The sequence below is a fragment of the Eulemur rufifrons genome, chromosome 27, assembly GCF_041146395.1.
Source record: "Eulemur rufifrons isolate Redbay chromosome 27, OSU_ERuf_1, whole genome shotgun sequence".
NCBI lineage: Eukaryota > Metazoa > Chordata > Mammalia > Primates > Lemuridae > Eulemur > Eulemur rufifrons.
Window position 1 is genome coordinate 34,676,461 of NC_091009.1, and position 17,040 is coordinate 34,693,500.

The following is a 17,040-nucleotide window of genomic DNA, read 5'->3' on the forward strand; positions in this document are numbered from 1 at the left end:
CTGAGTATGTCCTTCCATCACATATGTGTTTGCAATTTTAAATAATTTTCAATCTTTTAAACTTATGAAGAAAATATGTAATTACAATGTGTATAGGTAAAATAGATTCTTGGAGAATTTTCTGCTTTTTGGATACTCTTATTTTTTATTTTAAACTAAAATATCAGCTTGACTGCTATTAAAAAACAAAAAGGCTTTAATGGCATCATTACATTGATCTGTATTTGTGGCATTGAGATAATTAAATTTTAGTAGAGCTGAAGCAATGATAAATTATCACGGAAAAAAAGCCTATCATGACAAGTAGTATATAAAAACACAGTTTAAGAAATTTGCTTTATTGGACTCATAGGTTTAGTAGTAATAATATTAAGGAAAAGAACTTTTGCCACTGCATCAATTAATTTAGGGGATAATGGACTACACTGGTACCTTTTATGTTTTTCTAAAAATTCATATTCAAAATTTCATTTTAAATAAAGCAGCAACATTAATTTGATTCAAAGAGCAATAAATCACTAGATGATATGGTATTAAAAAGCTTGATGTGCTCATCTATCTACAATGATATTGATATTTAAAGTAATTGCAAAGCAGTGTGGGTAGATAACAAAATCCAGTTAATAGATCCAAGAACACTAATCTCAGCTTTTATTTGATCAAAGAAAAGAGACTGGAGTGTTTGCAACTGCCTTTTCTCATTTTCGTTATGGAATATATTTTATGAACATTTTCCCTTTAGTTTTTAAGAGGAAAAGTACAATCTTTGTTAGAGTTCTCACCTTTAAGTCACTTTTTCCATTCATTTTATGCACTTCCTCCTAAAATTATTACAGAAGTATGAAATACTACCTTCATTTGCACCTGCAACCATACTTTCTTGGAATGCTGAATTGCATATATTTACTTTCCTTCTCTCCCGTCCAAACCCTCAGTGGCTTCCCACTGCCTTTGGAGCAGAAATTGAAACTACTTCATTACCTGTTTTTTTACCTTTGTTTCTTGCTTTCCCTACCACTATTTCCCGTTCTAACCAGTCTTCTAAAGTTAAACTCATTTCCAATCAAATCGGGAACGTCTCTCTGCTGTGCCCCCAAGTGTCCAAGTCTGGGGTCACCTCCTGCTTCTCTACTCCCAAACCTAGCAGATAAGTTCATCCCAACTCCCTCAATAAAGCATGCTCTAATTCTTTCTGTGGTTCTTTTTTTTCTTTCTATAGTTTTTGGAATGTCTTTTTATTCTTTTTATCTGCTTCATAAATTGTACTCTAATCTCGGGCAGGTCAGGGTCAGGCGTTGTGATTGTTTTGTGTTCCCAGGTGTTGGCACAGTGCGCTGCAAGGTGCTCAGGAAGTGGCTGCGGCAGACACACAGGCGTCCCTGGTGGGACGCAGCTTCGGTTCCAGACCACCACAGTGTAGCAAATATTGCAGGGAAGGGAATCACATGAAGTCTCCGGCTTTCCAGTACATACAAAAGTTACTTTTACACTCTTCTGTAGTCTGTAAGCGTGCGACAGCTTTATGTTTAAAAAGACAGTGTGCCTGTCTTACTTAAAAAGTACATTACTGTGATCGTCTGAGCCTTCGTGGAGTTGCAGTCTTTTTGCTGGCGGAGGATCTTGCTTCAATGTGGATGGGTGGTTTGTGATCGAGGGGCGCCTGCTGAGGGTTGGGGTGGCCGTGGAATCTCTTAAAATAAGGACACAAGGAAGTTTGGGATTGACTCTTCCTTTCATGAAAGACTTTTTTTGAAGTGTGAAGTGCTCCTTGATAGCATTTTATCCATAGTAGAACTTCTTTCAAAATCGGAGTCCGTCCCCTCAAACCTGGCTGCTGCTTTATGAACTAAGTTTCTGTAAATTCTAAATCCTTTGTTGCCATTTCAACAGTGTTCACAGCATCTTCGCCGGGAGTAGATTCCATATGAAGAAACTACTTTCTTTGTTCATCCGTAAGAAGCAACTTCTCATCTGTTCCAGGTTTATAATGAGAGAGCCGCAATTCAGCCGTATCTTCAGGCTCCAATTCCAACTCCAGTTCCATAGTTCTTTTACCCCATCTGGAGTTGCTTCCTCCACTGAACTCTTGAACCCCTCCAAGTCACCCTTGAGTGTTGGAATCAGCTGCTTCCAAACTCCTGTTAATGTTGATATTTTGACCTCCTCCCGTGAATTCCAAATGCTTTTAATGGCATCTAGAATGGAGAATCCTTTCCAGATGGTTTTCAGTTTACTTTGCCAATATCCATCAGAGGAATCACTATCTATGAAGGTTACAGCCTTACAAATGTATTTCTTAAATTATAAGGCTTGAAAGTTGAAATTACTCCTTGATCCATGGGCTGCAGGATGGATTTTATGTTAGTAGGCATGATAACAACGTTCATCTCCTTGCACAGCTCCACTGAAGCTCTCGGGTGACCAGGTACATTTGCCAAAGAGCAGTAATATTTTGAAAGAATCTTTTTTTCCTGAGCAGTTCTCGAGAGTGGGCCTAAAATATTCAGTAAACCGTAGGACACACAGATGTGCTTTCATCTAGGCTTTGTTCTTCCACTGATAGAGCACAGGCAGAGGAGATGTAACATGCATTCTTGCAGGCTCTAGGATTTTCTGAATGGTAAATACTCATTTCCCATTCGGGTTTAAGCTTCAGCTAAAAGTCACCAGCTACGTGAGCCTCTACCAAGAGAGTCAGCCTGTCCTTTGAAGCTTTGAAGCCAGACATTGACTTCTCTCTAGCTCTGAAAGTCCTAGAGGACATCTTCTTCCAATGGAAGTCTGTTTCATCTACTTTGCAAATCTGTTGCTGACTGTAGCCACCTTCATCGATGGTCTCAGCTAAATCATCTGGATGCCTTGCTGCAGTTGCTGTGTCAGTACTTGCTGCTTCACTTTGCATTTTTATCTTATGGAAATGACTTCTTTCCTGAATCCTTATGAACTAACCTCTGCCAGCTTGCAGCTTTTCTTCCACAGCTTCCTCATCTGTCTCAGTCTTCACAGAATTGAAGAAAATTAGGACCTTGCTCTGGATTAGGTTTTGGCATAAGGGAATGTTGTGGCTGGTTTGATCTTCTATCCAGACCACTGTAACTTTCTTCATATCAGTAATAACATTGTTTCACTGTCTTATCATTTGTGTGTTTACTTGCCTAGCACTTTTAATTTCCTTTAGAACTTTCCCTTTGCGTTAATGACTTGGCTAACTAGCACAAGAGACCTAGTTTCTGATCTATCTTGGCTTTTAACGTGCCATCCTAAGCTTAATCACTTTCTGTTTTTGATTTAATGAGAGAAACACGCAACTCTTCCTTTCACTTGAACACTTAGAGATACTATAGGGTTATCGATAGGCCTAACGTCAATATTGTGTCTCGGGGAAGAGGGAAGCTCAAGGAGAAAGAGCGAGGGGGGGGTGCAGCCCGTCTGTGGAGCACAGACACACGCGTCACTTCAGTCTGCCGCCTCGCACAGGTGCAGCAAGCGGCGCCCAGAACACTTGTGCCGGGAACACCAGAGACCACTGGTCACAGATCTCCATTACAGATACAACAATAAAGAAAAAGCTAAAACTATTGCAAGAGTCACCAAAACGTGACACATAAACACAAAATGAGCACATGCTATTGGAAAAATGGTGCTGATAAACTTGCTCACTGCGGGGTTGGCACAACTCTTCCACTTATTAAAAGACACGATTATCTGTGAAGCACAGTAAAGTGAAGCGCAATGAAACTACCAGACGTCATTTGATAGTCAGAAGTAAAATTTCTCTCTTGTTTTTTTATTTACTTTTCTTATCGGGCTGCTTGGGCTGGTCTTTACACTCCTGGGCGCAAGCAATCCTCCCCCTTCAGCCTCACGGCTTGCTGGGGTTGAAGGCACACACCACAGCGCCCAAAAATCCTCTTAAAACAAATTCTAGCATTAATGAATTATTTGAGTTTGGCAGATGAATATTTCTCTATCTACTAGTACAATGAAGAATTTTTTTTTTTTTTTTTTTTTTTGAGACAGAGTCTCACTCTGTTGCCCAGGCTAGAGTGAGTGCCGTGGCGTCAGCCTAGCTCACAGCAACCTCAAACTCCTGGGCTCAAGCGATCCTCCTGTCTCAGCCTCCCGAGTAGCTGGGACTACAGGCATGCACCACCATGCCCGGCTAATTTTTTCTATATATATTTTTAGCTGTCCATATAATTTCTTTCTATTTTTAGTAGAGATGGGGTCTCGCTCTTGCTCAGGGTGGTCTCGAACTCCTGAGCTCAAACGATCCGCCCACCTCGGCCTCCCAGAGAGCTAGGATTACAGGCGTGAGCCACCGCGCCCGGCCAAGAATTATTTTTTATACTTTAGTGTTATCACTTACGAGACCATAACCTGAGTGTTAGATGAATCATTTTACAGCTAATTAAAACATTATCTATGCATAATATTCACCATAGCATTTATTAATCATTAATTTTATAAAGTCATAAAATACTTAAGACTATAGAAATTACTTACATCAAATTTATAATTTTATGAATGATAAAAATAAGATTAAGAACATTTAAGTAATGGAAAAATCATGGCTAGAATGTAGTTCTGCCTGATACAAAAATGGCCAAAGTAAGAAATGATAAAGCTACAAAATACTAAAATAAATCATAAAACTGTGATAAGATGGAGGTGCTGAAATAGATCATAATTGAAAAATAATGATGCTTGATTTATCAGCATTCATCATCATAAGCTTCTCAGGGATGGAAATAATAATATAAACCCTGCAGTTTTACAGCCCAACTAAACAATGAGTCCTTCCACCCATGTTAAATACAGAGATAGTTTAAATAGTCTAAAAACTGAACTAATAACAAAGTAAAAATCTAAAGAGTCAGTGTGAATTAAGATTGCTTTTATTTACTGTTACAAACTTACTTGCTTTGTTTCCTTTTATTAGATATTTAATTCGACCAGATCCACTGGCTTACCTTCCAAACAGTGAACCTAGTAGAAGAAACAGCATCTGCAATGCTTCCGGTCAAGACTCTCGGGAGGAAACTCAACTTTGACAAGAAGGAGATAAGAGACTAATTTTTTTTTCTTACAAGGATCTTGCTTGAAACAACAAAAGTGTTGCTGGCATGAAAGAAACTAGAGTGGAATATATTCAGTTCTCTCATATTTAAAGACATAATCTATTCTCTTAGAAATATAGATCATTTTGAAACTTAATGGACTTCTTATTGGTACTCCCCATATTAATATTTGAAAAGTAATAAATGGAGTGATTTTGAAACCCTAAATTAAAACATAAAAGTTTAAATATGATATTTGTTTTACAATAAGCCAAACTGTATGAAGCCAATATTTAAAATTATTAATGTTTTATGAAAGCAGACAAAAACCTATATTTGGTGCATTAAATGGACATAGAAGATTAATGCTCCCCTTCAAAATTAAATGTCATATTATGTTCTTTAAAACAGCTGTTTTATAAAATTGAGGTCATCCTAAATGTCTAGTCTTCTCTACATAGAGATTGACCAACAAACTTGTATGGCTGATGTTTGTGTAGGAATCATAGTTTGCTTTAGAATACAAATCATTAAGTCATTTTAACCTTTTTTCTCTGCCTTTTATATGATGTCATATTCATTAGAATTTGAGATGGTCATAGCATGTTTTATTACACTGAAGAAACTAATATATAAACAAGAAAGAATATTAAATACCTGGACTTTTTAGTAACTTTATTTCTAGGACACATTTTTATGCCAAGAAAAGTGTACTAAAAAGCAAATGTCTATTGTTCTCCTAAAAGAATGCCTAGCATACAGAAAATGATACACATTTTTTGACTTAAATTTAATCCAAGAACTGAAACATTAACTGGATTTCTTGAAATATGAAGTAATTTTCATTAGACTCTTGAGCTTTAACATTTTCATCTATCTATATAGTAATTTCGTTAGAAAAATATTTCAAAATTGACAAAAGAAAATTTATACCTTTTATGGACTACAAAAACACTTCAAAAAATTAAAAGTCCTCCTTGTGTCTTTAGTACTGAAATAATCACATTCAAAAAATGGTGTGTTACAACTGTAAGTTTGAAAAATCATTTAGGAACTATATTTTAACATTATAAGGGAAAAGCAAACAATAAAAGACTTAATTATCCTTTAAATTTAATATAAATCTTGAAGAATTTCATGGTTATACATTTAAATATAAATTGATCCTTGGTGACACCAATGCTTTATTGCTTTTTTTCCCTACAGAAATAGACCAAAAAGCACAAGAGAATACACAGGTATTGTATGTATATATCAATACAGGTAGTTGAAGTATGTTAAGATACTCATATGGATGATCCACTGGCAAATTTAAAAAGATATTTGTCTTCTAATTTTGTATTTGTTACTGAATTTGACATTGAATTTTAGTTGAACAATAAATAGGACATATAGGACTAGATTGGGACATTTTATTCTTACAATGAAGCAGATCGATTGAAAGGAAAATAGAAATTTTTTAAAAAAGATAAAGATAGCCTAATGTTTTTTCAATAATTCCACAGAAATAAAAGTGTAAAACATAAAATATGAAATTAAAGATGATAGCCATTGTAATTTGGCTTATGAAATATGAAATGTCTTTTTTTTAGTATTGTACATTATCCACATTTTAGATTTATAAGAACACCAAAAGTTCCCCTAAAACAGAGAGAGCCTATCTTTGATCAGAGAAGTAGAATTTATAACAGATCACTTAAAATTGGGAGGATGCCTTAAAACTCAAAGATTGTATGCATATATGTGTGTATATGTTATAAACATGTGAAATATATTTGGCAAACTCATTTTCACATATAAATTGTTAAAACTGAAGGCAGAATAGAACTAATGTATGTAAAGGAGAAAAATAATGAATTTAATGACCTTGTTTCATAGTCACACATCTATAGTCAAGTATAATGTTTCTTTGAATTGACTTTTTTTACTCTATTGCAATTATTTTTTAGGAATAAACATAAGATTTACAAATCTTTTATTTCCCCACAAGATCTGAACTTTAGTATTTTTGTGACAGTGTGAAGACTAGGATTTTAAGGTAGGATATGATTATATTTCCTATATAACTAATAATTTTGTTTCATAAAATTTAAAATAATTATTTTTGACTATGAATTAGTCCAAATTTAATATTTGACACAATTCATATCAGCTTGCTATGATGATAGTTTATTAGTCTATCTGATATTTAAAGAATAAAAAAATGCTTATAAAAGACTTTTGATGAACTGTTGCCTTTTTAAAATAATTATACTTGCTCATGAAAATAAAACATAAAGTCAGTAATAGTCCTTGTAGCCCTATGGGAATTGGTTCTGTTCACTGTCTGTGTACCATTTTGCTACTAGTTACACTGAGTTGCTTTCAAATAAATAATAAAATTATTTCTGATGATGGAAACTCTTGGTGTTTATTGCCAAAACTTTAGCTGCTTAGATAAATTTTGTTTGGAAAGTATAATGGTCAGCACACCCAGGGGCCAGCAGTTCCCTCAGCACCCGGTCAGATGGTTTTGTAGCGGAGAGCCTCCGGTGAGAGGCTTCCCCATGAACAGCTTTCTCTGGCACCCTACGGGGTAAATTGCCAGAATGTTCTGCCAGTGCAACACTGTAGTGACTTCTCTGCCATTCTGTGTGTCACAGCTGTGCCATCTCCAGGTAGTAGGGATTTCAGTCCTCGGGTCTCTTCCTGGAGCACTTTGTCTCAGCTCTTTTCATTGCTGTATATTCTCAAGTACTCTTTACTTGTTACTAAGCAATCTGGTATTACTCCACTGCTCTGTTCCAGTTAATAATTCTCTGCATAAAATGGTCTCTATCCAAATTGCTATGTGGTTTCTCTCTTCCAGTTGGACTTTGGCTGATACATAATGCATAAATCAGCAGTTCTCTGTTTGATTATATATGCAATAATGGTGATATCAAATTCATAGGACTGCAAATCAGAGAGACAGACTTTGGGCAAATTCAACAAATTAAATAGCACCTGCTGAGAAACTTTTCAGATGGGTGATGCAATCATCCTGTGGAACTTTGGGCCATTTTTATTTCATTTTGATCTTCTCTACTTTTTTTTTATAGGATGGCTCTCCAGTCTATCTCATTTGGGGGAGGGGAGAGGAGCACATGTCAGCTTTAATTATGTAGCTCAATCTAAGATTATAGCAAATGGTTCTTAAAAACAGTAATTTCACTGTGTCAGCTTATGGTAGAAAGTGGGAGGGCAGGTGTGTGCAGAGACCACATGACCAGAGAGAGAAACCAAGGCAGCCAGAGTCTTTAACAGCCTGCTCCTGGGAGAACTCACTCATGTCTCAGTATGAGACATACTGAGACAATCTGTTAATGAGGGATCCACCCCCATGATGGAAACACCTCCCACCAGGCCCCACCTCCCAAAACTGCCACACTGGGGATGAAATTTCAACAGGAGTTTTGGTGGGGACAAACCACATCCAAACCACAGCAATTTGTAACACAGTTCAATTCTTTGTCATTTCATGCATTCTGTGCCAAGATACTCCATATCTTGAATAATGCAACTTGATTTGACTAGATTTTGATTCATTCTTTAGGCTGTAAAATTGTGTGTTTTGACAAATGCACAGCGGCAGGTATCCACCATTAAAATATCACATAGGATACTTTAACCCCCTACCCCATGGAGCCACTGGTTTGCCATCTGTGTAGTTTTGCCTTTTCCAGAGTCTCATTAGATGGGGTCATACAGTGTGTATCCTCCTCAGACTGTTCTTCCACTGAGCAAGTGGAATGCAAGTAAGATTCATGCATGTCAGTTCATTCCTTTCTATGGCTGAATAGTGTTCCATTGCATGGATGTACCCCAATTTGGTTATGCATTTTTGCAAGAAAAACTTTCCTTGTCTAACTTTGCTCAGTGTTGGGAGGCCTGCAAGTTAACTGACAATAGACAGCTTGATAGGACGTACAATACTTGGCCTCTTGTCCCACAAGTATCTCTGTGGGCCTGGGAAAAATGCACCAGAAGGCAGGAACCAGTTCACAAAGAGGCAAAAGTAGCTCAAAGACAATGGACAGGACTAGAATCTGAGCACCCATGAGGGTTACAGTTTTCCTTCAAAACATAAAATTTCTCTGTACAGGAACCCTCATTTTTGATCACAGATAATTAAAGTCAGATGATTATTGTTTTCAAAGTAAGTTTAATTTTGTTAAATATTCCTTGATTATTTATATAATTGCAGCAAGAATGGTACTGACTGCATAGGTCTCTTGAAGTTCACTTTGCTGGAAGTTTTCGTAAGAAATCTCAGATTGGACTTTTAAAAGTCTTATTGAGACTGAAGCCAAGTCAGAACCCTAATGTCAGATTCAACTTCTTTTCTTGAAGTCCCCCAAATATCTCAAGATTCCCAGGCTCCCAGGAAATAACCTTCCTTACTCACCTGTGAGGCTGGCAATTGTGTAATCCAGGTATCAGGCTGGTTTTTCTCAGAGGGATTTATAAGTTTTGGCTCCATAAATCAAGCTTAGCTCTTTAAAATTGTGTAGTGTTAGCTGATCTTTCTTAGAGTATAAATTTTTAATGTTATAACAGCCATGTTATTAATTATTTTCTCTGTTGTGGATAGTCTCTTGGTGTGTGTGTTAAAACTAATCACCCAACCCAAGGTCACAGAGCTTTTCTTTTATATTTTCTTCTAGAATCTTCATAGTTTGCATTATAATTTAAATCTGAAGACTCGGCCGGGTGCGGTGGCTCACGCCTGTAATCCTAGCACTCTGGGAGGCCGAGACGGGTGGATCGCTTGAGGTCAGGAGTTCGAGACCAGCCTGAGCAAGAGCGAGACCCCGTCTCTACTAAAAATAGAAAGAAATTATCTGGCCAACTAAAATATATATAGAAAAAATTAGCCGGGCATGGTGGCGCATGCCTGTAGTCCCAGCTACTCGGGAGGCTGAGGCAGGAGGATTGCTTAAGCCCAGGAGTTTGAGGTTGCTGTGAGCTAGACTGATGCCACGGCACTCACTCTAGCCCGGGCAACAGAGTGAGACTCTGTCTCAAAAAATAAATAAATAAATAAATAAATAAATCTGAAGACTCTTCAGTGAATTTTTGCATAATTTGTAATGTTTATGTCTACATTTATTTAATTCCCTGTGTTCTGCACATCATTTTTCCCTCCCCTACCATTTTCATAAAACACACAGGATAGTGAGTCCATCTCAGTTTGAATTTCCAAATCCTGACACTGAATATGCTGAACTCAGAATTTAACTGGTTCCGCAGCACAGCCATGAGGGTACTGCCATATTGTGTTCCATAACAACTGCTCGATTTCAGTTGTTTTCTCTTTCCTTTTTATGGCTGAATAATATTTCAGGTTATGATATACCTAATTTTGCTTATCCATCCATCTGTTGACGGACGTTTGGGTTGTTTGCACCTTTCAGCTGTTGTGAACATGGCTGCTATAAATATTCATGTACAAGTTCTTGTTTGAACACTTGTTTTCCAATCTTTGGAGCATGTACCTTGCAATGGAATTGTTGAGCTATGGTAATGGTAATTCTGCATGTAAATTTTTGAGGGAAGATTCAACTAGTTTACACACAGCCTGAACCATTTTATATTTCTACAAGCAGCGTTTAAGGGTATCCAGGTTTTCTGTATCCTTGCCAACAGATATCTTTAATTTTTTTTTAACAATAGCCTTTCTAGTGTGTGTGAGTGGGTATGTCATTGTGGCTGGAATTTGAATTTCCATAATAACTAATAATGTGTAATATCTTCGTATGTGCTTGTTGGCCAATTGCTTGTCTTTTGTGTGTGTGTGTGTGTGTGTGTGTGTGTAGTGTGTATTTTAAGCTCTTTATCCATTTTGTTATTTGGTTGTTTGTCTTTTTCCTGTTCAGGCTTAAAAGCTACTTATATATTCTGGATAGCAGACCCTCATCGGATATATAGCATGCCCCTGTGGGTTGTCATCTTACTTTCTTGGTGGTGTCTTTGGATTGCCAAAGGCTTTTAATTTTGAGGAAATTTTTCTTTACTGGCTGTGCTTGTGGTGTCAGATCAAAGAAACCATTCTTATACCCAATGTTATGAAGGTTTTTCTCCATGTTTTCTTCTAGGGTTTGTGTTTTCACCTCTTACATTTAGGCCTATGGATCATTTTGAGTTCAATTTTTCTGTATGGTATGATGTCAGGGTACAGTTTCATTCCTGTGCATGTGGATAGCTGTCTGACGTCACTTGTGGAATTTAGGGACCTTGGGGCTGGCACACGATCAATTGACCATAGAGGCCTGAATTTATATCTGGACCCTCAGTTCAACTTCGTTGATCTATATGTTTACCTTCATGCCAGTATCATCCTGTTTTGATTGTTGTTGCTTTGTAGTAAAATTTAAGATTTAAAATTGGGAAGTGTGAACTTCCAAGTTTGTCTTTGTTTTTCAAGAAGGTTTTGGTTGTGTTCCGTTAAAATTCCATTTGAATGTTAGGATCAGTTTGCCCATTTCTGCAGAGAGGCCTTTTTGGATTTTTGTAGGGATTGCATTGAGTTTGAGATTACCTGTGTAGTATGGCCATCTTCAAACATATAAGTCTCCAGTTGATGAACATGGAGTGTCTTGACATTTGTTTAGATTTTCTTTAGCTTTTTTCAGTAATGTTTTGTAATTTTCCACATACAGGTCTTGCACCTTTGTTAGTTTTTTTCCCCAAGTGGGTTATTTTTGTTGATATAATTCAAATGGAATTTTTCTCTTAATTTTATTTCCACGTTCTTGATTACCATTGAAATGTTGTTCTGTTACTTATCCATTTTTGTTTGCTGGTTCAAATAATTTTTTTGAATTCTTTGGGATTTTCTATATTTAAGGTGATGTGATTTGGAATCTGTGAATAGATTTACTTTCCTTTCACATATGGATGCCTTTTATTTCCCGTTCTTCTCTAATTGTTCTGTATAGAACTTTCAGTGCAATCTTATTTTTTTCTTTCAAAATACTAATTAAGGTGGTACAAGTATTTTTGTTACATGGCTATCTTGTGTCGTGCTGAAGTCAGAGGTGTTGGTGTGTCCGTCATCAGAATATAGTGTTCATGTGGGCAAGTTTTTATCCTACACCCACTGTCCATTCCTCCCCCTTCTAGGTTTTCATGTCCTTTATATTGCCATGTGCCTCTGTGTATCCATGTAGTAGCTCCCACTTATTTGTGAGAACATACAGTGTTTGGTTTTCCATTCCCGAGATAGTTCACTTAGGGAAATGGTCTCCAGTTCCCCCCACATTGCTGCAAATGACATTATTTCATTCCCTTTTGTTTTTAGAGACAGGGTCTCCCTCTGGTGGCCGGGAGAGAGGGCAGTGGCATGATCATAGCTCACTGCAACCTCACACTCTGGGCTCAAGTGATCCTTCTGTCTCAGCTTCCTGAGAAGCTGGGACTACAGGTATGTGCCACCATGCCTGGCTAATTTTTTTATTTTTTTAGAGACTGGGTCTCGCTCTTGCTCAGGCTGCTATTTCATTCCTTTTTATGGCTGAGTAGTACACCGTGATATTTATATATGTATGTGTCTACACAGACACACAGAGATTTTTGTCCCCTTATGAATTGAATGGCACTTAGGTTGATTCCACATCTTTGCAATGGTGAAGTGTGCTGTGCTAAACATTCGAGTGCAGGTGTCTTTTGGATAAAATGACTTCATTTCCTTTGGGTAGTTACCCAGGAGTGGGATTGCTGGATTGAATGGTAGGTCTACATTTCTTTCTTTGAGGATTGCCCATAATGTTTTCCATAGAGGTTCTACTAGTTTGCAGACCCAGCAGAGTATCGGCGTTCCTTTCTCTATGCTTCTGTGGCAGCATCTGTTGTTTTTTGTCTTTAATAATGGCTATTCTGATTGGGGTGAGATGGTATCTTACTGTAGTTTTAATTTGCATTTCTCTGTGATTAACGATGTTTAGCAGTTTTTCATGTTTTTTGGCAATTTGTCTATCTTCTTTTCAGAAACTTCTGTTCTGGTCTTTTGCCCACTTTTTGATGAGGGTGTTATTCTTTTCTTGCTGATTTGTTTGGGTCTTTGCATATTCTGGATATCATCTTTTGTCAGATGCATAGTTGCAAATATTTTGTCCTATTCTGTAGGTTGTGTATTCACTGTGTCGATTATTTCCTTTGCTGTGCAGAAGTTTTCTAATTTAATTAAGTCCCATTGATGTATTTTTGTTGTTGCTATGTTTGTCTTTGGGGTGTTAGTCATAAATTCTTTGACTTGGCTGATGCCTAAAATGTTTTTCCTGCTTTTTTTCTAGAATTTTTATGGTTTCATGCTTTTCATTTAAATCTTCAATCCATCTTAAATTGATTTTTGTATATAGTGAGAGAGCGATCCTGTTTCTCTCTTCTTCATATGGATATCCAATTTTTCCAGCACTACTTATTGAATAGGGCTTCCTTTCCTCAGTGTATGTTTTCTGCTTTGTCAAAAATCAGTTGGTGCTAGGTAGATGGTTTTATGTCTGGGTTCTCTATTTTGTTCCCTTGGATTAGTCACAGTTTTTTACACCAGGACCATGGTGTTTTGCTTACTATGGCCTTGTAGTATAATTTGACGTCAGGTGATGTCATACCTCCAGATTTGTTGTTCAGTGTAATGTTGCATGCAGAGGTGAAAGTGAGCATGTTTGCTTTGTCCCTGATCTTAGTGGCAAAAGCTGCTGTTAGGGATTAGGGTTTTAGAGTTAGGGTTGCTGTTACAGTTGGGATTGGGTCCTGTTAATAATTATCTTGTGGTCACAAGGATTCTGTTTTGTTAGTCTTATGATCTCTGGTTTTTGTTGTTTTTTTTTTTTAACATAGGTACTTGTCAATTGTATCTACACTCCTGGAACTCAGTTGTAAGGTTTCTCTGAGGTTTGCTTGGCCAAGAGGGGTCCATTCAGTTGGCATGGGGCTTAGGGTTTTATTTTAATTTACATTACCATGCTTTCACTAGTATAATTTAGTAATGCTTTCTTTATGTATGCATGGGAGGAAACAGCCAGGAAAAATGAGTAAATCTCCAAGCGGTGGCTCTGAGTTCAGGCTTACACACTACCTTCAAGTGAAACAAAGAAAGAATGGGTGTCGTGGGGGTCAGTAGTGGGGAGCTAACCAGGAAAAGCAAGGTAAGCAAGAGCAAGCATTGTTGTTCAGACTTAAGTGGTGCCTTCCGCATTGCTAAGAATCCCTCAGGATTTAGTCATCCTTCTCTTGTTGCTATGAGAGGGAGACACGTTTACAAATGGAAGTAGGTCTCCTTCACAGACGTAAATTTCCCTGACAAAAAGGTAACTTCTGGCCTGTTTTCAGAGCTTCTCCTGTGTCTGCAGTGTCTCAAAATAATCAGCTCAAAATAATCCTTATGCTGGGCTGGGCATGTTGGCTCATGCCTATGATCCCAACACTTTGGGAGGCCAAGGCAGGAGGCTCCCTGGAGCCCAGGAGTTCAAGACTCCTGCAGCCAAGTCCTAATTGGTCCGTGTGCTGGAACCTGATTGGTCAGTGTGGCTGAATCCTGATTGGCCAATGTGGCTGAGTCTGATTGGTCAGTGTAGCTGAGTCCTGATTGATCAGTGTGGCTCAATCTGATTGGTCAGTGTGGCTGAGTCTGATTGGTCAATGTGTCTGAATCTGATTGGTCATTGCAGCTGAATCCTGATTGGTCAATGTGGCTGTGTCTGATTGCTTAATTCAGCTGAGTCTGATTGAATCTGATTGGTCACTGTGGCTGACATTGATTGGTAAATACAGATGAGTCCCATTGGTGAGGCTGATTCTGATTGGTCAATGAAGCTGAGTCTGATTGGTGAGTGCAGCTGACTCCTGATTGGTCAGTGCAGCTAAGTCTGATTGGTCAGTGTGGCTGAATCCTGATTGGCCAATGTGGCTGAATCTGATTGGTCAGTGTAGTTGAGTCCTGATTGGTCAATGTGGCTGAATCTAATTGGTTAGTGTGGCTGAGTCCTCATTGGTCAGTGTGGCTGAATCTGATTGGTCAATGTGGCTCAATCTGATTGGTTAGTGTAGCTGAGTCCTGATTGGTCAATGTGGCTGAATCTGATTGGTCAGTGTGGCTCAATCTGATTGGTTAGTGTAGCTGAGTCCTGATTGGTCAGTGTGGCTGAATCTGATTGGTCAGGGAGGCTGCAATCTGATTGGTCAATGTGGCCAAATCTCATTAGTTAGTGTGGCTGAAATCTGATTGGTCAGTGTGGCCCAATCTGATTGGTCAGTGTGTCTGAATCTGATTGGTCATCGCAGCTGAATCCTGATTGGTCAACTGGCTGAGTCTGATTGGTCAATGTGGCTGCGTGTTATTGGTCAGTGCAGCTGACTCCTTATTGGCCAGCGCCGCTGTGTCTAATTGGTCAGTGCAGCTGAGTCCTGATTGGTCAATGCAGCTGAGTCTGATTGGTCATTGTGGCTGAGTCCTGTTTGGTCAATGCAGCTGAATCTGATTGGTTAATGCACTTGAGTCTGATTGGTCAGTGCAGCTGAGTTCTAATTCCTTAATGCAACTGAGCTCCAGACGTGCTAAAGCTGATGAGGGTCAGGTTTCTGGGGAACTCCGGGTGTGGTGCAGGCGCAGGCGTGGCCTCCAGTCAGCAAATGGCCTCGGGGCTCCATGTTAAAATCAGACCCTGCAGCTGCTCGGGTCCGTCTTGAAGGATGGGCTTTCAGGTACACATTTGTCTGCATTCTGCTTCTGAGCCGGACCCGTCCAGGGCAGCGGCTGCAGCCGGCCTGGCCCCCCCTAGTCCACGCGGGACCCCAGGGGCAGCGCAGGGGCCGGGCAGCGCCACCATCCCTGTTCCTGGGAAGCGCCCAAACGCCTGTGAAATACGGATCGGTTCCGGGTCGCCTGGGCTGCGGGTCCGGCTGCAGAGGGTCAGCTGGCGCGGTCCGGAGCCTCCCGCGGACGCCTGTGACAACGGCTGAGGCAGGGTGGGGAGGACGCCGAGCCCAGCCCGGATGCGAGGAGGCTGATTAGGGCCCGAGGGGTGGGGCGTCGACGGGACCTGGAAACAGCTGAGAGCGGGAAATTGAGTCCAGTGCGCCGGGCCGGGGCGGGGGCTTTCTGAAGACGCGTCTGTCAGAGCCTCGCCGCCACAAGATCTTAGGTTTGTCACGCGACCCAGGTGCGGCGGGAGTGTGGGCAGCGGCAGCGACGCCACCTGGCGGCGGGGCTGGTCTAACGCTCGCAGCGGCTGGGCTGCGAGGACCGGCGAGGGCGTCTGGGGACCGCGGCTGCCCCCTGGTGGCTGCGGCAGCTCTGTTCACGGCATGGGAAAGGTTTCTGACCACAGGGTCATCCCAAGCAGAACCTCGTCCACCGCAGGGAGGCCGCTCTGGGAGGGCGTCGTGGGGAGCCGCGAACCGTGGGGAGCGCGCTGTGGGGAGGAGCTCTGGGGGGGGTGCCGTGGGGGGGGTGCCGTGGGGGGGTGCCGTGGGGGGGGTGCCGTGGGGGGGGTGCCGTGGGGGGGCACGGCTGGGGCTCCGGGCCAGGTTCCTGGCTGGGGCTCTGCCCTGCCCTGGGCTCCTGCATGGCCGGTGCTGAGTGGTCCCGACGCGGGCCTGGTGTGGCCCTGCCTGTCCCCGGGGCTTCTCCCCGCCTGTGTGACCACACAGCAGCTTCCGGTGCCGTCGGCTCCGCCTGGGCCGTGGACGCGGAGGACGCAGCAGGGACCCGCACGCAGGTCTGCGCGGCCTGTGGGGGAGCTCCTGGGTCACCTGGGGAGTTTGTCACCAGGTGTGCGCAGACTCCTCTTTACAAACAGGCACCTGAGGCGGGGAACCTCCCTGGCCTTTGAAGGTAGCAGCACAGCAAACCTGGAGCGCAGCTGGGAGGCCGCGTTCTGGTCTGGAGGCGTCAGGCACAGGCGGAATCCGGCGGTCGTGGGACAGCCGTGTGTGACCGGCGCAGTGGCTGCTGGGAGGC

General features: G+C 40.7%; 1 protein-coding gene across 3 annotated transcripts in view; it reads left to right on the top strand.

Moving 5' to 3' along the window:
- KCNT2 (potassium sodium-activated channel subfamily T member 2) overlaps positions 1-7,460 on the top strand; it is a 297,725-nt gene extending 290,265 nt beyond the window's left edge. For all 3 annotated transcript variants that reach the window (XM_069459257.1, XM_069459258.1, XM_069459259.1), the window contains one exon: positions 4,943-7,460. In XM_069459257.1, the coding sequence (XP_069315358.1) occupies positions 4,943-5,054 (112 nt within the window). In that variant the 3' untranslated portion in view covers positions 5,055-7,460. The remainder of the gene's footprint in view (positions 1-4,942) is intronic.
- Positions 7,461-17,040: the final 9,580 nt, after the last annotated feature.